General features: G+C 48.1%; 3 protein-coding genes across 4 annotated transcripts; 1 reads left to right on the plus strand and 2 right to left on the minus strand.

Moving 5' to 3' along the window:
- Nucleotides 1–2,620: 2,620 nt before the first annotated feature.
- LOC123153215 (uncharacterized) lies at nucleotides 2,621–5,468 on the plus strand. Its single transcript, XM_044572436.1, has 4 exons — nucleotides 2,621–2,653; nucleotides 2,980–4,211; nucleotides 4,336–4,387; nucleotides 4,823–5,468. Exons 1-2 carry the CDS (start codon nucleotides 2,621–2,623, stop codon nucleotides 4,081–4,083), a joined length of 1,137 nt encoding a protein of 378 aa, XP_044428371.1. The 3' UTR covers nucleotides 4,084–4,211; nucleotides 4,336–4,387; nucleotides 4,823–5,468.
- A 281-nt stretch (nucleotides 5,469–5,749) lies between these two features.
- Nucleotides 5,750–12,463, minus strand: LOC123149653 (potassium channel KOR1). 2 transcript variants are annotated; one of them, XM_044569354.1, is made up of 13 exons: nucleotides 11,603–12,463; nucleotides 9,740–9,964; nucleotides 9,494–9,557; nucleotides 9,082–9,421; nucleotides 8,678–8,973; nucleotides 8,424–8,504; nucleotides 8,226–8,324; nucleotides 7,457–7,675; nucleotides 7,167–7,355; nucleotides 6,985–7,060; nucleotides 6,579–6,876; nucleotides 6,321–6,442; nucleotides 5,750–6,242 (listed from the first exon to the last, which is right to left on the minus strand). In XM_044569354.1, the coding sequence occupies exons 1-13, from the start codon at nucleotides 11,833–11,835 to the stop codon at nucleotides 5,983–5,985; spliced, it is 2,502 nt and encodes an 833-aa protein (XP_044425289.1). In that variant the 5' UTR covers nucleotides 11,836–12,463; the 3' UTR covers nucleotides 5,750–5,982. The 2 variants fall into 2 exon arrangements, with proteins under 2 accessions (XP_044425289.1, XP_044425290.1); XM_044569355.1 differs by having other exon boundaries at nucleotides 6,579–6,873; nucleotides 11,603–12,428.
- Nucleotides 12,464–16,316: 3,853 nt separating this feature from the next.
- On the minus strand, nucleotides 16,317–23,247 carry LOC123149652 (potassium channel KOR1). The gene is made up of 13 exons (XM_044569353.1): nucleotides 22,801–23,247; nucleotides 20,123–20,347; nucleotides 19,629–19,692; nucleotides 19,202–19,541; nucleotides 18,809–19,104; nucleotides 18,571–18,651; nucleotides 18,366–18,464; nucleotides 18,019–18,240; nucleotides 17,728–17,916; nucleotides 17,545–17,620; nucleotides 17,141–17,435; nucleotides 16,928–17,049; nucleotides 16,317–16,836 (listed from the first exon to the last, which is right to left on the minus strand). The coding sequence occupies exons 1-13, from the start codon at nucleotides 23,043–23,045 to the stop codon at nucleotides 16,574–16,576; spliced, it is 2,517 nt and encodes an 838-aa protein (XP_044425288.1). The 5' UTR covers nucleotides 23,046–23,247; the 3' UTR covers nucleotides 16,317–16,573.
- Between the last annotated feature and the right edge of the window lie 1,778 nt (nucleotides 23,248–25,025).

The following is a 25,025-nucleotide window of genomic DNA, read 5'->3' on the forward strand; positions in this document are numbered from 1 at the left end:
TCGCAGCTCGGTTGTGTTGGTCGGGATGGGCCATTTGACCATGACCGATGTTTTTTCTGGATCGGTGGCCACTCCCTTATGAGATATAATATGTCCAAGATACTCTATACTGTTTGTGGCAAAAGAACATTTTGTCATCTTGGCATACAATTTATGTTCCCGCAGAATAGCTAGCACGAGCCGCAAATGTTGAAGATGTGTGTCCAGATCAGGGCTGTACACTAGGATATCATCTAGGAAGACAATGACAAAATTCCGAATATAGATGGCAAAAAATGAATTCATTAGGCACTGAAACATGGCCGGAGCATTTGTTAAACCAAAAGGCATCACCCTAAATTGGTAGTGGCCATGATGGGTTTTGAAAGCTGTCTTGGGTTCATCCTCCTCCAACATCCGGATCTGGTGATATCCCGCACGCAAGTCTGATTTTGAGAAAAATTTAGTACCTCCCAACTCATCCATTAGTTCATCTGCAATTGGCATTGGGAACTTGTTTTTGATAGTCACTTCATTTAAATTGCGGTAATCTACACAGAAGCGCCAAGTGTTGTCTTTCTTTTTTACCAGCAACACCGGGGATGCAAAAGGACTAAAACTAAGTTTGATTAGTCCTGCATTGAGCATTTCCTTGACCTGCCTCTCAATCTCATCCTTCTGCAATGGAGAGTAGCGATATGGCATAGAATTCACAGGTGGTGCATCTTTCTGCAGAGTAATTGCATGATCAAAATCCTTATGAGGCGGTAAGGTTTTTGGCTCTTGGAACACATCATCAAATTCATCTAGCAATTTCAACACATCAGGAGAATTAGATCCTGTCACTTGGTCTGTCGGAGCAGGCTCAATCAGTGCCAGCGCCCATACATCGTTACCAACTAAAGATTTCCGAAGCTGGTCAATTTCCATGACCTGTAATTGCTGTTGTTTTTCAGTGAGAATACCCTGCAAATGCACTTCCTTGTCACCGTACGGGAAGGAAATGTGCTTGTTACGCCAGTGACAAGTCATGGGACTAAAACTGTCCAACCAGTCCATCCCCAACACGACATCATAAGCGCCCAAGTCCAGAATTCGCATGTTGTGACAGAAAGTTGCCCCTTGACACCACCATGTGAGTTGCGGAACTGTTGTGGTGGAGTATATACGAGAGCCATCAGCAAGTCTCACGGCAATACTTTTGGCTTCTTGGACAGGGAATTGTGCCCGATGCACAAAATCTGAGTTGACAAAACTGCCCGTGCTACCGGAGTCGACAAGGATTAGCATGACCTTGTTACCCACCAATGTTCGGAGACGCAAAGTGTTCACGTCCTCTGTACCATCCAAGGCGTGACTAGAAAGCATCGAACATGCTTGGTCTGTAGTTGGTTCCTCCAGCAGCTCCAGAGCATGCACGGTGTCGTCAGAAAAGACTTCCCCAAATTCACCCAATTCAATCATCATGAGTTGAGCTCCTGGTTTACACTTGTGCTCTTTAGTGTATTTGTCTCCACAACGAAAACAGAGGCCATTGGCCTTACGGAAATCCCGCAATTGACGTTCCCGAGCATAATCATCTGTATTTTTTCGGCCTCCGTCTGTTCGAACAACAGCACCGGTACCCTGAGGGGCCACATAAGTCACCGCAGTGGTAGGGTGTTTGATGGAAGCTATCGGTCGTGTACGAGGACGCTGGTGATCATGCTCTTCCTCCTGTATGTGTGCCAATGCCGCAACCCTGGTAACACTAACTGGGTAGTGTAATTTGACTGCAGCACGAAGCTCATCACGTAGGCCATGAATAAAATGAGACACAAACCATTTGGAGGGTAGTGCGACATCAGTAGATAACAAGTGATACATGTAGTTTTCAAAAGACCTCTTGTATTCAGCTACTGTGCCTGCTTGCCTAAGTTGCAGCAACGTCGACATCTGCCCATCATACTCATCAGACCCAAATTCAGCAACCACTGCCGTGATGAAAGAATCCCAATTAATCTGGCGATGAGTGCGCTTGTAGGCTTGCAACCATAGAGCAGCATGATCCTCAAAATACAGTGTAGCAGTGCCAATCCAATGTCGGACAGGAACATTGTACATCTCAAAATAGGTATAGCAATTATCAATCCAGAGCAGAGGAAACTGCCCTCTGAAGACTGGAAATGCGTGTTTGGGCGGCTTCAGGTGAAATCCCTCGTGGCGCTCATGGCCGTCATCGTCATCGCCCCGGACACGACGGCGCTCGTAGTGGTTGCCGGCGTCGCGGCGGCGCTCGTAGTGGTCGCCCGCGTCGCGGTGGTCGGCGTCGCGGCGGTCCTCGCATCGCCCGCGTGGAAGCGGCTCACCGCAAGGTACGGACCGCAGGTTGTACGGCCCGTCGGCGTGACCCTGGAGGTGACCCTCAGGGTCGTCCGCGTAGGGTACCGACGCGCGCAGCTGGGGGGCGCCGTTGCCTCCGCCGTCGAGCTGATTTTGGGCGGGCTCGCGGGGAGGAACAGCCGGGGAGTGCGCTCGCTTGACCTCCTCCAAATCCGAGCGAAGCTCACGGAGCTCGGCCGTCACCGGAGCGAGCTTCTCGTCAAGCGCTTTGGTAAAGAATTCCTGCAGGGATTTCTGCATCTCCTCCATCTCGAGCAGGATGAATCTGGTCTGGGCGTTTGGGATTGGTGATGTACGCGACGCCGTTGTGTGGAGTAGAACGACCTAGTCTGATACCAACTGTGATGTCCCTAGCAGCAGCTAGAGAATCACAGGATAGAAATAAAAAATGGCAAAGGGATTGACCGAGAACGAAAGAGCTGGAGCAGCTCAGTTCATTCATTAATTCGATAATTTGCCCAAAAAGCTACAGGGAGTTTATATCGACACGCTTACAGCCGGTCTGTCCGGTCAACACACGCAACACAAAACCAACGCACGCCTACCTTTCCGTCACGGTCCCAGCCGTGTCTGGGACCTGCCTGTCAGACACACACGCAGTTGGTGGGGGTGTGACAGCCCGCCTCTCCCGTCTCCCAGCTCCGCCGCCTCATCTCTGCCGCCGCGCCCGTCGTCTCCCCGAACCCTAGCTTCGCGGTGGAGAACTACCTCGTCGACACCTGCGGCCTCACCGGGGCCCAGGCACTCAAGGCCTCCGCCAAGCTCAACTACCTCAGGTCCCCCTCTAATCCCGACGCCGTCCTCGCCTTCCTCGTCGGCCTCGGCCTCTCCAGCGCTCACGTCGCCGCCCTCGTCGCCAAGGACCCCAAGTTCCTCTGCGCCGGCGTGGAGAGGACCCTGGCCCCCGTCGTCCTCGGGCTCACCGGCCTCGGTCTCTCGCATCCTGAGATCGCGCGCCTCGTCTCGCTCGGCGGCGCCCAGTTCCGTTGTAGATCTATCGTCTCCAGCCTACAGTACTACCTGCACCTCTTCGGCTCCGCCGAGAAGCTCTTCCGGGCGCTCAAGTACGGCTCCTGCCTTCTCTCGTCCGACCTTGAGCTTGTGATCAAGCCCAACGTCGCGTTCCTGGAGGAGTGCGGGCTCGGCGCTTGCGATATTGCCAAGCTGTGCACCTACGCGCCATGGTTGCTTAGCACCAAGCTGGAGCGTCTCCAGGCAATGGTCGCATGCGCCGAAGGCATAGGCGTGCCTCGGGGCTCCGGGATGTTCAGGCAAGCGCTGCAGGTCGCATTCTACGGCGAGGAGAAGATCACAGCCAAAGTGGACCACTTGAAGAACATGTTCAGGTGGTCGGATGCTGAGGTGCGCATTGCTGTTTGCAAAGCTCCAATGGTGCTGACGTTGTCCAAGGACCTGCTGCAGAGGAAGTCAGAGTTCCTGGTCTCTGAAGTTGGGTTGGAACCGGCATACATTGCTCATCGGTTGACATTGCTCACTTACAGCCTAGAGGGCCGGCTAAGGCCCCGGTACTATGCTGTAAAGTTTCTTAAGGAAAATGGATTGCTAGATCATGGACGAGACTACTATGCTGCAGTTGTGCTGCGCGAGAAGGTATTCATGGAGAAGTTCATATGCCCTCACAAGAAAGCTGCACCGCAACTCGCCAAAGACTATGCAGCAGCTTGCAGAGGGGAAGTGCCGGCTAGATTCAGATTTACATGAACAAGACCAGTATGAAATTTCGTGACATTTTCACTCTTTGTGTGAGACTCAAGAGAAACATGCAACACATGTGGTGGCTACCATAAGCTAAGCTGGACTGTCGAAGACTCGAAGTAATTGTTCTTGAGGTGTGTTTATGCATTTACTTTATATAATGGTTGATTGATCTAGGCAGGGGTAATGGCTCCTGTGTAGTGTTCAGTTTTTTTGGAACGAATTACCTTTGACTGACAAATACTCCCTCCTTGTCAGGCTTAATTCAGAAGTAGTCTTCTATCTATTGTCGGTACCTTGCCTTGATGTAGTAAGTTTACGAGATATTTGATATCCTGCAAGTATGACACGTTTGATTGTTGCATCTGTGAATTTATTTATGAATCTGCAAAGAAGAGTGAAATACTTCTATCGTTCTTTTTTTGGGGCACACTACAAAACTTGTAGTATGATGGTGTGTAACTATGTAAAATTATTTCATGAACTTATCATGATTAATCAATGAAGGGAAGTTGTATCTAGAGAACATTCTCTCTATCTTGCTAGCATGCATGGGTTGTTTTTCCAGCCAAGTGGATCTCCATAGTTTGATTGCTTCTGTTGAGCAAATGAACAATACCGCACTGATGGCACCCCCATCTTCAGATCTGGCTGTTAAGCGAATATGCATACTGCTTCACATTTTGGCTCAGTTTTTGAGTTTCAAGTGAAGTGCGTTGTCTGAGCCGGCTACTGTTGTGCACAGGGTGACGGCGTGTCCTTGATGGTGGTGCGGATAACGAAGAGATCGCCGTCTCCCTGGGGATGATCAGGAGACAACGCAGCAGCAGCAGCAGAGGGAAGCTGCAATAATCCTGCCATGCAAACTCAGCAGCACATGTTCCCAGCCCTCTATATTTACACATACGCCTACTAAAATTTTATCAGCAACGATGTACTAGTATTGTTATGTTTCCAGAGCAAACTCAGCAGCAGAGGTTTATTTAGATCAGCTGAAGAGGCTAATATACCTTTTTTTTTTGCGGGTAGAGGCTAATATACTGTGAACTGCATATTTGGAGAGTGATGGTCCATCATTCAGGGAAAAGTCAGACATCTGCAAGTTCATGATTGTGGACTTTACACAGAGAAGAGAGCCTGCCTACTATTCATATATGCAAATAATAACGCAGTGATGGAACTGCAAATTAAGTCGTACCGAAGCTAAAAAACTGGGGTTTTAATGAACATGACAGGTATATGGTGCCACGAACAGGGAATTGGAGTCGGTTCAACTACATGGATAACCAGAATGAGCAGCTATGACAAGATAGTGCAGATCTAGCGAGACATTCTAGTTCCCAAAGAGCAGCAGCAAAGGGGAAGTTCCGCAGTAACAATGGAGAACCAGCTCAAATTTCCTGACAGTCAAGTGCGCTGCACAAACACATGGTAACTACAGCAGCAGCCTTTGTTCCATGCCCAACATTTTTGCTCTTGTACGCTCCATGGTCCTCTTCTCTTAATTGTGCACAATAAACATTTCCCTTTTTTTGTGGAGATATTTATCCACATCCAACTTCCATTTTACATTTTAGCTGAAAATATTTTGGTCCTTCCACTTACTCATTGTAGTACAAAACACTAGCTCAACTTTAGAGTGGAACCAATTTGTGGACATCTTGATGCGCAATTCATTTCAGCTACACATTTTATTTCCATTCAACTATAATTTGTACAACATCGAGAATCAGTCCAGCCATTCCCTTGCTTATATATCTATGTACAGCACAGCACCCAGCCAGCATACCAGAAAAGGTAGGGTGGAAATAGGCTACTCTTTCAGAAATACCTGACCCAAAAAACAACAACAAATTTTGATGCAACACAATATGATTATTCTTATTTCAGCGATTGGTGCACCTTCTACTCGCTGTCACCCATGTCCTTGTCTCCAACCAGATAGAGCTTCTGCCCGTCATTGACCATGTCCACATCCTGGACCGTCGCGCCATCCTGACAGAGCAAGCGCATGCATGAGCTGGACAAACCCAGCTTCTCCTGGGCTGACCCGATGAGTTCATTGATAGTGTGAGGAATCCACAACATCACCCCCTCCTTTCGCTTGGCATCAGTATCCCATGGATGGTAAGGGAACACGGAGCATCGTCGTGTATGCATCTTATCTGCCAACAGAAGTTCTTTTTGTCATAAATGAACAATGTGCACGTGATTTTCGCAGAGGTGCGAGCTTCTGAACTTGCCTCTCACTTCTTCGCCTCGTGTGGGGAACTTGGAGAGCTCGTCGGCTTTCGCCTGTTCAAGCAGCATTATAAGTGGCTTACTCCCGGACTTGTGTCCTTCATCCAGAGGAGTAGTACCGCGTCTGCATAATTGGCAATGTCAAGCTCAAGCATGCCTTCAAAGTTACAAACAGAGTACTTCTTTAGCAAAAGTATTACACTCTAAGTGGCTTCAAGATTGATGGCACAGATAAAAGATGAAGTATTATTTGGTGGTACCTGTCTGTTGCAAGCACACTTGCGCCAGCTTCTACCAGCAACTTCGCCATAATATACAAGCCCTCTGCAGCAGCTATGTGGAGAGGATTGCGGTGGTCGTAGTCTTTCGAGTTTGGGTCAGCACCATAAGCTAGAGCCCCCCGAATGAAATCAGAGTCTCCCTTCGATACTGCTATGCAGAGATGGCTACCGGCATTCTCGAGGTTCAGCTTGGCTCCTTTGCTGAAGAGTAATGTGGCCACTCTATCATGCCCCTGCCTCACCGCCTCTAGTAAGGGCGTGTTCCCAAATTTATCTGCTATCGAGCAACATTAAGTGCATAAAAGTGTGATCACATAACTATACAAGTTTATATGCAAGAAGCTGGAAAATTGCTGCAAGGATGCATTTCGACGAGTGAGCATACCAGTCAGATTGATATCAGCCCCTTGATGGATAAGGAACTGCACAATATCTTCATACCCTCTGGAAGCTGCAAGATGCTGCGATGAAGATGCTGGTTACATCAGGCATGGAATATTCATCATGGAGGGTTCAAATGTTTTGAATTAGATAAGAACCATATAACCAAATCTTAGTAATTTGTACCAAAGGAGACCGCCCATCATAATCACTATTCTTTGGATTGGCTCCAGCCCGGATTAAGCCAGTCAACTGATGAAGGTCGCCATAAAAAGCGGCGTTATTAACTCTTAAGGTAAGCTCTTCCTCTTGCTTTCCTATATGGAAAGTGATATCTGATTCTATGTGTTTAACCCGTTTGCCGTATTCATCGCTCTGCAGTCGGAGATAGCACATCAAGAAAAAAGATGCAGCATCTATGAATACTGGACTTAGATGAAATAATTAATGGCATGTTGGTTGTTTCTACTGTGTACCTCGGTAAGATTGCTCAAAAGTTTTCTTCCATCAGTGAAATAAATCTCCAATATGTGCGCGAAGGATTCTTTATCCAACCGTAAGAGCCTGCAAAGTTCGCAAACACGAACAGTGTAGGGCTGTGGAATGTTGCAGAGAATAGCAATTTCTCCAAAAGAATTCCCTTGCTCCAACATAAGAATAGTCTCTTGACCATCTTCGCCAACGGCAGCACCTTCCTGAACGGAAGAATATATGTTGTCTAAGATGGATAATAACTAGTTGTAAGGTCAAATTTCAGCTAGGAATGACTGCACCATTAGCTTGGGACACAATTTGTGGCATTAGAAATGTACCCGAAAAGAACAACTTAGTTGTGGTGCATGTGCGTTATTATGATACAATTGTACGTAGAGAATTTCTTTCACAATCGACAGTACATTTATAAATACAAAGATAAACAAGCGGTGCCAAAAAATATGTGAATACAATGTTAATATTGAGAGTATATACAACGGCACAAAATTTGTGGGTAATATATTTGTGGATTGTGTACACTCTGTAGCTATACCCCATTAGTATTCGTCGGAATTCATGCTCTGAGATTTGCGCCCATGCTTAGGGAACTCACACTCTTAGATATAAAAATGTGGAACCGCCAGAAGGAATTTAACAATAACCAGTATATTACGGAAAGACACACAATAGTAAACACATATGAAAACCAAATGATTCGATAATTAACCAATTTGGTTTAGGCTTTGATTATTGTTTAAGGATTGAACTAACCAGTGCACCCTGACAGACAAAGTATAACTGGTCAACCGCACTCCCTTGCTCCAAAATAACTTCTTCTGGTAAGAAGAACTCTTCTTGCAGCCTAATCACCTGCAAGGAGCAAAGCCACATTAAAAAATCTTGGGAACTTCTTCAACTTTATACACCAGGTCAACATGCATAGTTTGTCAGAGTGAAAACAGCGCGCACAATCTGTTGAAGGAATTCTTCCGAACATCCTTTGAACAATGGAGTCCTTTCAATGTATGGCATGTACAGTGTTTGAGAAATCTGCAAATACAAAATATATTATCAGTCAAAGACTCACAACAGACAAGAACATATTTGATGTGCCTTGTTGAAGACACAAGACTTCCAACTGCAAGCTGACTATTGTAGAGAGGACAGTCTTAAAACTACATCACTGAAGAATGGCAAGATCTCCAAATTATAACTATTATCACCTTTGCACGAATAGAAACAGGAATGTCCCGAAGTACAGAGGCTTCAGTGCAGCTGCTCTCATACTGCAACCTCAAATGCCCCTTGATCTGTTCTCTGATGTCCTTTCCAAGTCTATTTCTGTTCATATACCTGATAACTTCTTTCATTTTATCCCTGAATCGCTCGGTTGCCGAGCCTTTCACAATCATTGCAGTCATGTTACCGATAAGGTAAGCACCAAGAACCATATCAAAGGAAACATAAATCATGACAAATATCATTTCCCTAACATTTATAGCATGAATGTCACCGTAGCCTGCAGAGGAAAAATAAGACCATATCATCATCTTAAAATACTATATAGGCTAAAATAAGTAGTTATGGAAAGCAAAACTATTTGTTGAAACATGAGAACAAAACTTACCAACAGTTGCCATGGTGACAATGGCAAAGTACATTGATGTAACATAACGCGTGGCAAGATCAATCTCCCTGAAATGGGAATAGCTATAGTCTCCTAGCTGCAAGCTCCCGATCCATGTATATCCCTCCATTGATTCAGGAAGTGTTGTTGCCAGGTAATAGAAGATACAAGCTGCTGTGTGTGTACAATAGAGCTCCACAACTATGAGTTTTACTATTCTTGTGAACAGGTAATTCACACGGATGTCCTTTTCCAATTCTGTGAAGAATTCCCTGACCTTCAGCACTCGTGTTAAGCGAATCCATAGTAGGTATCTCAGTTCTTCTTTATGGCCAGAAGCCTGTATACAGTTCATCATATGAAAACAAAAGCAGACAGGCTAAACATTAACGCGTCATAAATTGTGTGTTACCTTGTAGATAGCATCCCATGGAAAGCAACCAAGGAGATCAAAAATGAAGCTTGATTTGCAATACCTGGGTGTATAGAGCACATAAAGCATGCTTCGTCCGCATTTGAGTTACCAAATAACGTATTCCACAAAGTACAAACTGGTGGAATTAATCGAAAGGATATCATGCGAATATAAGGCAATCATGCAGTGCAACTTCTAATTATTTTAGTTGTACTGGTAAAGCATGGGATAAGTGAATATTACCGGAGGGCTATAGAGTTTGGATTGTATACGATGCGGTATGTGTCAGGGTCACGGTAGGCCACAAGAAACTTCAGGACAATATCAACAAGGAAGGCAACCTGACCAACTATGTCCAAGAAGAACAATTTCTTAGGGAGTCCCCTGAAGAATCCAAATTCGAAGGGTGTAAGGAAGGAACTGTACACTGCCCAACCCACTATGAACCTAGTCCATGACCGGTACAACCTGCAGGACACAAATCAATTAATTAGCACACCCATTATTCCTTTAACATGGCTTATGTCAAAAGAGTGTAATTCTAGCATTTATTTAAATATGGGTGAGCAGTTGAGCACCAAGCTTACAAAACATTCAACTTTAATTTGTTAATTTACAGTCATGTAATTTGTTGGCTATGAAGTTTGATTTTGGTTGTCAAATTAGCAAGAGCCACACACACACACACACACACACAAAGCTTTTCTTAACTAGGTGAAAATGAAGTTGCTAGGCCAAATGAGCCCTCTGTTTAAAGCATTGCTGGGCACAGCAGAGTTTATCTCCAACAAAATCTGTCACAGTCACCCGGGGCAAGGCTAAGAAGCAAAGTCATGCTGAATGTTTTACATTTTGATATACTCTACAGGGCCTACGCAACAGCTTAAATATTCCTCAAGAAAATTACTTTAACTACACCCAAATTAGCGGCTGCCAGCCTGGTACTTTAGGCCCTTGAAGCCAGCAATCTAAACTGTCAAGTACCCAAATCAAATTTGGAGTGCAGAGCGACATCATAAAGAAACACTCTGAACTGCAGTAGCCATACACCTGGTTGGCATTGTGGAGGCAAGTTACTGGTGTTAGCTTATTAGTTTAAGTTTAGTTGACATATCGTCGTAAGCAGATGGGGTTCTACCATTATATATTGTGTTGCTGCGTAACAGCTACATGAGCATGCAGGTTGTTAGACCACATGTTCATCTGTTGATGTAACATGTCAAAAAGTATCCCAGGTTGGATGGCAGATTAAAATAGGTTGATGCTTGCTGAAGAGAAAAAGAAAGTGGAGATGACGATAGACGTGGCGATTTCTGGCTTGTTTTGAGTCTTTATGCAGGAAAGAGAGAAGCAAACGATGAATTGGTCGAGAACCAAGCATATGGCTTGGGTGGTTAGTGGTGGCGGTTGTGCCCTCAGGCCACCACGGATCAAACCCAGTTTTGTGGCGACGTGTCTCACCAAGGTGTATTTTCTTTCAGTGGTATGATGGATTATTCCTCCAGTGCTAGGCAATGTACCAGTCGATAGCGAGGCACTATGGGTTTGTTCAATCTTGATTTGTCCAGGACTCCAATTTTGAGAGGCGCCGCGTGAATGCTCGCGTGTATGTGTTCTTGGTTTTTTTTAGGAGACAAAAACAATGAAATGGTCGAGGGCAGTAATATGCATAGGGCTTGGGCGCACAATCAGATCGAAGTTGTTTCTCCCTTTTGTTTTAAAGACATTGTTCGATTTCATTATCTGGTTCATCTTCCTCCGATCAACAATGCCTCGTCAGTATGTCACATGCTTTCCCCCATCTTTTTCTCTTGTAAAGGATGTTATTTTAAAAAAATCATCATCTCTTTCATCTAAATTCCTGATTACGTTTGTTTTGTGTGGTGATTATATTTCATTTTGCAGTTATCCATCAGTAGAAGTATCATGTGACCTCAGCAGCCTTGCAAGCACTGCAGCTCTAACTCCGAAATCAACCACACTAAACTCAGGTTTCAGAGATGGCAACGGTGAATACAGAGTGAAGTACGCCGGTACTAGTATGTTCAGTTTGTATGGCAGCAGAGGAAGGTGGACGTGTCCGTATGGCAGCGATACGATACGTACTTGTTGTCGGGGTGGATGACGAGGCCGCGGAGGAACCCGCCCCCGGCGTCGGCGTCTGCGGCTCCCGGGATGCGGCTTAGGCGGCGGAGCGGGGGGAGGCGGCCCATGAGCTCGAGCCGGCTGTTCCGCGACGACGACGACTTCCACCGGTCGGGCTCCACGTCCACCTCGTACTCCTTCTCCGCGTCCTCCTCCCCCGCCGGCGTCCTCCTCGACCTCGCCCCCCTCGCCATCGGCACGCCGCGGCGGCAACGGCCTCCCCACGCGCAGTGGCAGCGGAAAGGTGGCGGTGGAGCTTGGATTCTGAAGTGGAGCTGGGTGCGGATGGCTCGAAGGAAAAAAAAGTTGAGCTGGGGGGCGGGAGGGAGGAGAAGGCTACTTGCTTTATAGTGGCGATGGTGAAACGTGGCGCGGGCTACTGAGAAGACGACGGCCTCCCTCAGGTCGGCACGAGGCGCCTGACGTCAGTCGGCCGGCCAGTTGCAACGGAAGGGAGGGACTGCACAGCGACGGCGCTAGCAGCTGTTTAGTCTTTTGATTGAGGCGTCGCCATTCCGACCGGTCGCACCGGTTGCTGGGTAACGCATCGCCGAATACTAGACCAGGGCAGGGAGTAGTGACAATTGAGTAGTACTGACTGGTGAGCTCGCTCGACTCGAGTCCCTGCAGCACCGGCTAAGTTTCTGTGGACGCTGGATATGGACCAGTCCAAATCGCTGGTGTTATCACCGATTTCCTTGATCCGGATCTTTCAGGCCCATCACCTCTGCTGTCGCGCACTATGCAGAGAATTGTCCAAACGCGTGCTGCACAAAGCACATGGAGAGGAAGGGAAGGAAGGCAGAAGAAAAAGGAAATTCCTCTCCGATTTTCATTACCAGAAATCACAAGTCTTAGAGCAACTCCAATGGGACGACCCAAACAGACGACGTATTTATCCGCTTTTTATCCGTTTGGGTCGGCCATCCGCCCGCCGCCCGTCCAGTTTTGCATTTCATGTCCGCATTCAACCTCTAAATAAAAAAGGCCCGCGGCCGATCATGCCAGCGGCCATGTCTCATGCCGGCACCATGCCAGCGCCGACATACAATGTCAGCTTCAGAAAACACCACAGTTCATGCTGGCGCACTCGCCAGCCGGCCGACACATATGCCAGCACACAAAAAATAGTGAGACTTGAGTTCGACCACGCCATCGTAGCTCCCATGGTCATGCCGGCACACCTGCCGGCATACAAAAAAGATGGCCCCTCGACGCCATAGATCACTCGTCGTCGAACTTGAGCATGTCGGCCTGCATCTTCTCGAACCACGGCCTCTTCCTTGGCGACAAGGCGTTGAGATCCACCTTCATGATCTCCACCCCGGTCATCATGCTTGCAAGAGCCACTTCTTTCGCCTTTGTCTTGGCGTTGGCGGCCTCGATCTCTAGCATCTTGGCTTGCTTCTCCGCCTCGAGCTCGAACATCTTGGCTTGCTTCTCGGCGTCAAGATCAAGCCTTCTCCTTTGGATCTCCATGAAAGCATCCATTTGCTCCGCCTTGAAACGCTGGCGCTCCTCCTCCCTTGAGTCCTTATTCATCATGCCGTCCACGCTTGCGATCAAGGCGTTGGTGGCCGCATCTCGCTTGTCCTCCTTCTTGGAGTTGGTCTTCCCCCGCGGTCGTGCCGGCTCGCCCTCCCCAACATCCTCCACGACGCCCTTCCCCCCACGTGCCTTGAGCGCGGCATATTGTGCCTTGAACTTCTCTTCGTCCTTGATGACCCGATAGCAATGGTAGAGGTTGAAGCACTTGCCATTGTGTTGAACCTTGAATGCCTCCAAAGCTTGAAATGCCTATAAAATGTTTTCATGCAAGCATATGAGCAAGTGATCTTGATGGCACAAAAGAGGGCGGCTTGCTAGCATACCATGTCTTGCACGCCGATGCCGCTCACAGGGTGGGCCTTGACGCTCTCAAGGGTGGCGCAAAACTTGTTGCACTCTTGTTGGATCACCCTCCACCGCTTGGAAATGGAGACCCACCCGCGCGTGCTCATAAATTGGTAAGGTGGAAACTTCTTGCGCTCATGAAACTCACGGTGCACACGAGTCCAAAAGGTCGAATGCTTTTGCTTGGCGCCCGTCTTTGGGTCTTGTCCAATGTCTCGCCAACACTCGCAAAGAAGCTTGTCCTCGGCAGCTATGTACGCCTTCGTGCGCTCGCTCTTGCGCTTCGGCTTAGGACCAACGGTTTGGTTGGCGAGCTCGTCCTCGAACAAAGGCTCCACTTCGATGTCGCACTCGTCCTCTTCCTCTAGCACATAGTCCTCCGGGAACTCGTGGTCGAGGGGGAAGCCGTCCAGGTCGATGCCGACCTGATCACGCATGAAGGCTGCCTGATCGGGATCATAGCCAGCGGCCGGCGTGAACGCCCTGCGGCCGTCCTGGCTTTGCGTCTCCTCGGGATCGTAGCCAGCGCCCGACGCACCACCCTTGAAGATAAGGTGTTGCATGTAGTCCTCGTCGATGGCGGACGACATTTCCTCGAACAGGTTACGGGCGTCCGGGAGATCGCCGGCCGGCGTCTGTCACGCGCGTTTCCTTGTGCCGCCGGACGACGAGCCACTGACCACCGGGGTGGCGTTGTGGTCGATGGGCGCGGGCGCGGGCGTGGAAGGCACGACCACGCTCACGTCGGGTGAGCACTCCCCGGAGAGGCGGGAGGCCTGCGGGTAGACGTGGAAGCCGGGGACCGGGTTGCAAGCCGATGCGCGGGGTGAGTCGGGCATCACCATCCGAGGAAACGCCGACGAGCCGGTGCTGGGCGCGGCGACAACGGCTTGGACGAGGCTGTGCTGGCTAGGGTTTACCCCAAGCATGTAGAGCACCTTCCTCGTTGCCGCGGCGACGCGGGCGTTGGTGAACTCCTGCTGCGCGGCGGCGACAGCGGCGGCCTGCGCAGCGGCCTCACCCCTCGCGTCTGCGTCGTGCCTCCGGCCCTTCCTCTTGGCCGACTCCCTTGCCCGCTGTTCGGGCGTCAGTGCCTTCTTCGGCTTGGTCACGGCGGTGGTCTTGCGCGGGGCACGAGGCTTGCCTTTCCCGGAGGGGGCGACGGCACCAGACGAGGCGAGGGAGGCGAGGCCGGCGGCGGCGTCGAGGTCGAGATCGAGGTCGATGGCGTCCTTCATGGCTGGTTGGGGGGCGGGGGCGCGCGCGGGCGGGAGCGTTTTTGGGGGAAATGGTGGTGGCTGCCACCGACAGGCGGGCCCGGGGAGAGGAGTAGGTGCGCACGCGCGTCCGTCTCGTGTCCGCGCCGACGCAAATCCGGCTCAAAATTGAACCTGGTATGGGTCGCCCGCGGATGAAAAATGGACGCGCATCCGTTTTAGTCGGCGCGTTGGGCCGTCACTTTTGTCCGCGCCGATCCAAACAGACGTGGGCAGACGAAATAGATCGCCCCATTGAAGTTGCTCTTACAGACTACCAGACCGATTACAGATAACACTGCGGACGTACACCACATCAGCATATCCCACGATGCGCACTTCTGAAGACGACGCAAGGAACTACTCCCTCCGTTCCGAATTACTTGTCTTAGATTTGTCTAGATACGGAACTATCTAGATAGTTCCGTATCTAGACAAATCTAAGACAAGTAATTCGGAACGGAGGGAGTAGCACCCACCCACCCACCCACTTCTCAGGGATGCAACCTCCCAGCCCGCAAAAGGAACTAGGTCTAGAGCACACACACAGACGCAAACCATCCCGAGAAATCCCACAAGCCGGGCTCTCTAGAACAAAGGAACAAACATCACAAAATATCTAACACATAAGTCTAGATCCGAAAGACAAGTTCAACTAAAACACGGACAGAGGCGATAATCGAGCAGGAGCAAGACAGGGAATTGTTCCAGAGCATGAAGCTGCAAGGCAGGACCAGCAAAACAGGTCACGCGGCAGTGATTCTGTCCGTCACCCTCCACCCCAAGGTTGCTCCGAAAATTTCTCCTGAAATCTGCTCAACTCTTCTTACACCCTCCATCATTATTCTTCGTCTTCTTGGGTTTACCTGCAAAATGAGCCAGTCATGCAACATTTTAACCATCAGGTTTGTACAAGGGTCAGAGACCTTGTTTCTATCAAAAACTACACTATTTCTCACTTTCCAAATGGTCCAGAAAACCGCCACAATGCCCACAGTCACCAGAGATTTCTCATTTTTATCAAACTGTTTCAGCCAGACCCCAAACAGGTCTTGTATAGGGCCAGGTACCTGTTTCAAATCAAAAGCGCATTGGATAATATTCCACATCATTTTCGCCATGGAACATTTCAGAAACAAATGAGCTACGCTCTCATTCTGCATTCAGAAGTGGCAAGTCTTATCTCCTGCCCACCCTCTACGAAGCAAATTATCCCTAGTCAAAATGCTATTGCGCAAACCCAACCATAAAAAAACTTTCACCCTGGGTGGCATCTTAGTCTTCCACAGGAATTTATGCGGGTATTTCACCCCATTTTCAATCAGGAACCTGTAGTATGATTTAACAGTGTAAATCCCCTTTTTATCTAGAGTCCAGAAAATTCTATCTCTGTCCCTATTCATAATCACAGTTGAGAAAATTTCTTTGATGTGTTCCCACAGTTCCAAAGAATCTCCATAAAGAGTTCTTCGAAAATGCTAGCTAACACGAGGGTTCTCTTGAGAGTACAGAAGAATTTCTCACACTTCCGGATGGACTTTGTTTGGCACATTTCATTTCCATTTACATCTCATTTCCATCATCACAATCTGTACATCGTGGAGAGAAGGGCTCGCCTTCTTTCTTATCTACCTATGGGTACAACAATCGGCACGCGAAAAAGGCTCGCAAATCATGGGAGGCTAATCCTACACTACATAAATACCCGGCAGGAAAAAGAGATCAGCAAAATTTTGCTGGAAGAACATGACTATTCTTCTTATTCCGTTCCATAGCACGCCTTCTACTCGCTCTGCCCCGTGCGGTCATCGCCTCCGACCAGATAGAGCTTCTGGCCATCATGGACCATGTCAACCTCCTGCACCCTCGCGCCGTCCTCGCCGAGCAGGCGCAGGCCTGAGCCGGACAAGCCCAGCTTCTCCTGCGCCGACCTGATGAGCCCGTCGATCGTGTGTGGGATCCACAGCGTCACCCCCTCTCTGCGCCCGGCGCCATCGTCCCACGGATGGTTGGGGAACACGGAGCATCGTCGCGGGTGCATTCTATCTGTGATCAGGAGAAATTTTGCAGAGGTCAGAAATGAACGTTGCGCAAGTGGTGGTTTCACTGACAGAGGCTGTGATGCTTCTGAACTTGCCTCTCACTTCTTCACCGCGGGCGGGGAACTTGGACAGCTCGTCGGCTTTCGCCTGCTCCAGCAGCATCATCAGCGGCTTGCTACCCGACTTTCGCCCTTCGTCCAGTGGCGTAGTGCCCCACCTGCACACATGGCAATGTCAGGCTCTACCATCATGAGCAATGTTGCAGACAGCAGACATGGTGGTTTCAAGCTTGATTGTGGTACTGGTACCTGTCGGTTGCGAACACGCTTGCGCCTGCGTCTACCAGCATCTTGGCCATCATGTACAGGCCATCTGCGGCGGCTATGTGGAGAGGACTGCGGTGGTCGTAGTCCTTCGAGTCTGGGTCAGCGCCGTAGGCTAGAGCCCTCCGAACGAAGTCGGAGTCCCCCTTCGACACCGCCATGCAGAGGTGGCTGCCGGCGTTCTCGAGGTTCAGCTTGGCTCCTCTGCCGAAGAGCAGCGCGGCCACCCGGTCATGCCCCTGCTTCACTGCCTCCAGCAGTGGCGTGTTCCCAAATTTGTCTGGTTTCGAACAAAAACCAAAGCAAGTGCACAAAATGTGTGATCAGTCACTGCATTGTGAAACCTGGAGAAACGGCAGCAGAGATGGCATCAAACTGAGTGGACATACCGGCAAGATCGATATCAGCCCCTTCGTGGATGAGGAACTGCGCAACGTCTTCGTACCCTTTGGAAGCTGCAAGATGCTGTGAAGAAGACGATGGTTACATGAGACATACATTACTGATGATCAATATAAGGTAGTACAACACAACATTCATGTTGATCACATGAAATTCTAAGCTGTCCTTACCAAAGGAGACCGCCCGTCATAATCGGTATTCTTTGGATCGGCTCCTGCCCGGATTAAACCCTTGAGCTGATTAAGGTCACCGTAAAAGGCAGCACTGTTTACTCTCAAGGTCAGCTCTGCCTCTTGCTTCCCTATGTGGAATGTGATATCTGATTCTATTTGTTTGACTCGTCCGCCATATTCATTGTTCTGCAGTCAAAGACAGGCAGGCAGCAAATCAGTAAAAAAAAATCTCCAGTATAGATTGTTATGATGTAACGGCTGTTTTGCTGATTGTTTACGGTTGCGTACATCAGTGAGGTTGCTCAAAATTTTCCTTCCGTCGACAAAGTAGATCTCCAGTATGTTTGTGAATGACTGCTTATCGAGCCGCAAGAGCCTGCAAAGTTCACAAACACGAACACTGTATGGCTGTGGGATGTTGCAAAGGATAGCGATTTCTCCGAAAGAACTCTCAGGCTCCAACATCAAAATAGTCTCCTCTTGACCGTCTTCGCCGATGCCAACACCTTCCTGAATAGCATAGGAATTGTACAGTAAGTGATAGTTTGGTCCAAAAGGAACTCCATAAGCAAACCTGTCTGGTTACTAAAGTATGTATGAAAGAATTGGGCAACTATCACTAGGCCTGAACTCACCAGCGCACCGTGACAGACAAAGTATATCTGATCAACTGCACTGCCTTGCTCCAAAATAACCTCTCCTGGTAGGAAGAACTCTTCTTGGAGTCTGATGACCTGCCAGGAGCAAGAACACGTTAGAGAGATCTTCGGGATATTTTTCAAACTTTATTTTACACAATATATCAGCATACATAATTTTGGCCGAGAAAGAAATACTTACAATCTGTTGAATGAATTCTGCTGAGCAGCCTTTGAACAGTGGAGTGCTTTCAACATATGGCTTATACAGTGTTTGAGAAATCTGCAGACACAATAACATTTACCATCAATCACTACAGAGAACACAGTTGATACTCCATGTAAAGATATAAATACTTGCGAAGCATTAGCATCAGAGCCTCAGAAGTTAGAACAGTATCACAGAAGGATAGGAAGAGATCCAAAATATAACTCGTTACCTTTGCACGAATTGAAATAGGGATATCCTGAAGTACAGAAGCTTCAGTGTAGCTGCTCTCATACTGCAACCTCAGATGCCCCTTGATCTGTTCCCTTATCTCTTTCCCAAGTTTATTCCTGTTCATATACCTGATGACTTCTTTCATTTTGTCCCTGAATCGCTCGGTTCTCGAGCCTTTGACGATAAGCGCAGTCATGTTACCGATGAGGTAAGCGCCAAGAATCATATCAAAGGAGACATAGATCATGACAAATATCATTTCCCTGACATTTACAGCATGAATGTCACCATAACCTGCAGAGGGAAAAGGTCTCAGCATTTCAGGATACGGAACACATTCCAAGTTTCTGAGAAAACTGAGATGGCAAGGCAACATGAGACCAAAACTTACCAACAGTCGCCATTGTGACGATTGCAAAGTACAGTGAGGTGGTATAAAGCTTGATAAGATCAAGCTCCCTGAAATGATCATAGCTGTACTCCCCCAACTTCAAACTCCCTATCCATGTATTTCCTTCCATTGACTCGGGTAGCGTTGTGGCCAGGTAATAGAAGATACAGGCTGCTGTGTGTGTGCAGTAGATCTCCACAACTATGAGTTTCACTATTCTTGTGAACAGATAATTCACGCGGATATCCTTTTCCAGATCCCTGAAGAACTCTGTTACCTTCAGAGCTCGTGTTAAACGGATCCACAATAGGTATCTTACTTCTTCTTTACTGCCGCAAGCCTGTTTTTCAGTTCATGATATAAACCGTGAGCAGAAAATTTCAACATGTCAACTAACTAGAAATGAAAAATATTAGCAAAGGGTAACCTTGTAGATAATATCCCATGGGAAGCAACCAAGGAGATCAAAAATGAAGCTTGATTTGCAGTACCTGGATCAAGTGAGCAAATAAATCAGAGGTTAGAAGTCAGGTTTGAATTATTGCATGACATGTTCCAGAAAGTACACAAAGCAAAAGCCTTAATATGATATTGCAAGAATAAAGTTAAATGTACAACATGCAAATGCCCTACTATAATATTGCAAGAATAAAGTTAAATGTAGAACATGCAAATGCCCTTCTGGAAAAGCATTTTCATTTCGAAAGGCCGTAGCTGACTTTATTAAGAGAGAAGTAAAAGTTAAAGTACAGCAAGGCAACACAGTAAGCACTTCCATTTCAGCAATATAAAAATAATTGAGAGGTCCAGCATATCATTCTTGAGATCCACCATTTTAATGATTCGGATGGTTTATAATAATGCAGGGCATTTTCCGGTTATTGTAGTGCACTTTCAAGCATAAGATGAGGAAATATTTACCGGAGGGCAATAGAGGTCGGATTGCGTACGATGCGGTACGTGTCGGGGTCGCGGTAGGCCACGAAAAACTTGAGAACAATATCAATGAGGAAGGCAATCTGCCCAACTATGTCCAAGACGAACAGTTTGTCGGGGAGGCCCCGGAAGAAGCCGAATTCGAAGGGCGTAAAGAAGGAACTGTACACCGCCCAAACCAGTATGAACTTGGTCCATAGCAGATACCACCTGCAGGGAGACATATCAGTAAATTGACACCCTCCTGCTGTTGCCATAGTAAAATGTCCATTTGTGATTTGTTGAAGGGAGCAAAAGATTACATAAAAACCGACTTTAATTTATTTACCACAGTTACTGACTGACAATCATACAATTTGCTCTCTGAAAAATGTCAAGTTGATTGGGAGAGTGGCTACTGTAGAAGCCTAGAACCACACACTACACTGCCTTTGCAAATTAGGTCAAAAGCATTAAAGCATTAATTAGGCCAAACGTGCCCGATGTTTAAGGATTGGTGCACACAGTGTTAGCCAGTTGTCTTCGGTGAGATCACACGCATACTCCATGATGCACATGAGCATGTCAGGGGTGGGTGATGCGGCCATGAGTGGGTTCCTCCTGTGCACCGATCCTCCAACGGTACTCATACTAGTGGTAAACTAATTGGGTCGATCGGAACCACTTGGCGCGAAATAAATTTAAATGACGATGCGTCTGTCACGGAGCCACCTCATCTCTAACAAGATCTGTTACAATCACATCCATTTTACTTTATAGTACATCATCAGATTATTATCATTTTGCAATTTTCATGTACTCGTAGTGCCACTTTTACATAACCACAGAGCGTACACGCTCAGCTGTAATAATCTATAGCCCTGCTGAACTTAAAATTTTAGTCATGAGCACACAGTTACGACAAGTCGGAGACTTTCTCGAAAAAAAAAGGTCAAGACATCGAGGAGGGAAGACATTGCAAATGTCTTACGGTATATGCGACTCGCTCTGTAAACAAATGTACTAAGACGTTTTATATACGAACTGGATGTCACCAATTCTGTCTGATTATGCTAACACTGTCCACATCATGCCCATGGATTAGCTGTCAAGAGATCCCACACATGGCCGCAGAACTGATTGCTGCTCTAAGCACACCCACTTAAATATTTCCCCCGGGATAACGACTCCAGCTACCTCACCGCCGGATTAGCGGCGCTAAACCAACCCGGTCATCCTGATGAATGCTTTAGGCGGTTCAAACTATGGACCTGGCCAAGTCAGCCAAGAAACGAAATGGGATTTGGGGAGCACGACGTACGTTGGCGAGAACCAGGCGGCCGCACACCTGGTTGGCGCGGAGGAGGAAGCTTGCTCGTGCAAGCCATATATATAGCCTACTTGTCATGTTGTGGTAAGCAGAGACCTCTGTGCTATACTTGGATTGGTATGTATAGCTGGTGATAACAGCTATATGCATATGTGCACGTAGTTGACGCGGCTTAAATCCTCTGCTAATTTACCGAATACTTTTTCTTTTAGGAAAATTTTACTGATGTGTATGCCTGCATATATATTTTTTGAAAAGAAGGATGTAACCCCGGCCTCTGCATCCGGACGATGCATAAACCATATATATACTGTATGATTTTCTGCTCTTCTTGCCGGCCGTGCTAAACATATCCCAAGTTGAAGGTTTTGGAAAACCAGGAAAGAAAAGGAGAGGTAGTAGAAAGACGAGAGTCACGAAACGATTTTCTGTGGAGTGCTTTGGGTACTCTCTCATATCATCCACGTACGGGGCTAAAAGCGGATAATGAAAGGGCCCGGGTCTTCATGGGATAATTCATCAGGGTGCCACTAGCTTCCACCCTTCTTTTCAGATTCACGGGACAACATTTCACCCTTGTATATATTCAAACAAACAAAAAACTGTATCTCACTTTCATTTTCATGGAAGGAGACAATCAATTTTCTCCGACCACAGCATGTCGATCGCATCCCTCCTTTTTATCAGGCCATAGTTTATCAAGCCGTGGAAAAAGAAAAAAAAGGGGAAGTTAAATTGTGCTGTCTATTTCCCGGCGCATTTATCTAGACAAACGATCTCTGCGAGCAGGCATGCTTCTAGCTCAAAAGAACTGAAAAAATTAACCCGACTAGAATCGGGACGCGGAAAAGGGAAGCTAGTAAAGCAAAAGCAATCTGCTATCCCGGTTTCTATGGCCCCCGGACACGATCCCGTGAACGCCGGCGTAGCTGTAGCTACCTACACCTACATGCTATGCTACATGTGGCTGCCTGCCTGCCGACGAAGCAAGCTTGCCTGCTCACGGCGCACCCTGCTGGCGAGCTCATCAACAAACGACTGGATCGCGGTCAGGAACAATGCACACACTGTTGGACGGAACGGGAACGATTGGATGAGGCCAGAGTAAAACCAGAAATTACGAGGGGAAAAATAGGATATTTCTGGTACTTCTGCGGCTTGGGTTTATTTTATTTTATTTTATTGAGAAACTGCTTGTGTTTGTAATTGTAGCAACAGCAAAACGACCGATCGAGCTTCCAGAACACGCCGGCGCGACGGCCAGCGTGCGCGCGGAAGCATCGAGAAGCCAGGAAGGAAAATGGAGAGAGCCGGGGAGGGAGGTGGGGCGTGTGCTGTTGTTGCTGCTACGTACTTGTTGTCGGGGAGGATGATGTGGTCGTGGAAGAACCCGTCCTCGCCGTCGACGGCGGGGCGGCGAGGGGGGCGCCGGCGGCGCGGGCCGAGCCGGAGGTCGGAGCCGAAGAGCGCCAGCCGGCTGTTCCGCGACGACTGGAGCCGGTCGCGCACCTCCTCCACCTCGTACTCCTTCTCCTCCTCCTCGACCACCTCCATCTCCGTCTCCTCCCCCACCCTCCTCTTCGACCCCAGCCTGCCCATCGCGCCGCACGAGCTAGCTAGCTACCGCGAGCACGCACGAACGCCGCGGCACGAGCACGCCGGGCCAAGGCAGCGCTCCAGTGGAAGCAAGCAAAGGATGGTGGAGCTTCGGTACGTTTCGAAAGCCGAGCTGGGTGAGTGGGGCGCGATGGGAGCTGGACGGGAGGCGGGCTGAGGGAAGGCGGCGATGGACGGGCTTATTTATAGGGTGAACAGTGGCAGCCGGCAGCGGGAGGTGGAGGGGTCGAGTCTTTATGACCACGGTGGCCCGTCTGTGCGTCGGTTACAACGGGCGGCAACCCTTTTCTAAAACCTATTTGAGATTTGGCTCTAGTTAAAAAAAATCAAGATATGACCTTTTTGCCATCGTTAGGGTTTATGGCGGTAGGAAACATCCCTACCGCCAAACATATTGGTGGTAGCCTGTACAATCCTACCGTCAAGGTGCTTGGCGGTAGGTACGAGCACGCACTGTATTCAACATTTAGGAAAATTTTACGGTAGGGCATGCAACCCTATTGTCAGAGACTTTGACGATGGGCTGTTGGACTCTATCGCCATAAACCTTGACGGTAACAAAAATGTCAGATCTCAAAATTTTATTAAACTAGATCAGTTTTTAAATAGATATCAGAAAAAGGTCAAAACACGATATTTAGCCACCACAGGCGGGCGACGGCCGTGGCCGGTGATCTCATTCCCGGACCGACGAGATCTCCATGAAATGGCGAAAAAACAACAACAACAAAAAATCTCTTTTCGGACGTGTAAATTTTGCTACTGCCTGGATGTCGGGAGTGAATACACTGCCCGAAAAGGCAGAGAAATGGATTACTCTGCTGTTCGCTCGTGAAACAATGGCCTTGGGTTATCATCAAAAGAGAAAATGGCCTAGGAAATTGATGGCCGTAGAATATTTTTGTTGCGCTGCCTCGTGACGGCAGCTATAGCTATGTTTCAGAGAGAGTACTATGTGGGCATTTCTTTTTTTTTTTCGAGAAATTTTTTCTATCTATTCATCAACTTTGAAGGTAGTAAAAAGAATATCAGAAGTAAAAGCTACATTTATATCCGTAGACCATCTAACGACAAATGTAAATATTGTAGCGAGCTGAAGACATGCCATAGTCATCGCCCATCCCTCATTAGAGCAAGGCATTTCATTAATTAAGAACGAAGGGTTTCATAAGATTCAGATATCAGTCACACAGTGGCAAAATAAAACAATTACACGTGAATTAAAATGATATCTAAGGGCATCTACAATGACAACCCACAAAAACCTCCCGCACCCCTCCGTGAATAGGAGGATCAATTTGCGGACACAGATGCAGGAGGCAGCCATCCAACTGTAGCCGCATTCTGTTCGCTTCAAATTCAAATCTATGTTGATCCACACAACGCATCGAATCACACTCACATCGGATCGCGTCCCCGATCACAACCAAAAGGAGGCAAATATGCTTAATTTGTACATGACTGAATCCACAAAAAAAACAGTCCGACAATTCGTGCATTTCTGCCCTGCCGGACCAACCATCCCAGCAAGATGCTTCCCGATCAAGAGGTGCCGTCGACGCCGCGTAGGCAGCCTCCGCGTCCACCTCCGCCTCCGCCTCCACCGCGTCTTCATCTTGCGCCGCCGCCAATTGATCTTTCTGCCGCTCCAGCATCTGATAGCGGACGGATTGCATGATAATTCTAGCGTCGGCATCCAAAGAGTCGATATTCAAGGTCAACATCTTGGCATCCTCCGCATTGGCGGCGATCTTCACCCTCTTTTCCTTGAACGCGGCCTTCTTCTCCTCGAGCGCTGCCTTCCTCTCCTCGATCATGGTCCTCCTCTCTTTGAGCTTGATCTTCTTCTTCGTCGCATCCATCAACTGATTGAACCTCTCCGCCTTCCCGCTCGTTCTTGATGTCCGAGCGCCTCACACATGCATCTTCCTTCTTTGCCAAGATCTCCTCAAACCTCTCCGT

Source organism: Triticum aestivum, chromosome 7A (assembly GCF_018294505.1).
Source record: "Triticum aestivum cultivar Chinese Spring chromosome 7A, IWGSC CS RefSeq v2.1, whole genome shotgun sequence".
Classification (NCBI taxonomy): Eukaryota; Viridiplantae; Streptophyta; class Magnoliopsida; order Poales; family Poaceae; genus Triticum; species Triticum aestivum.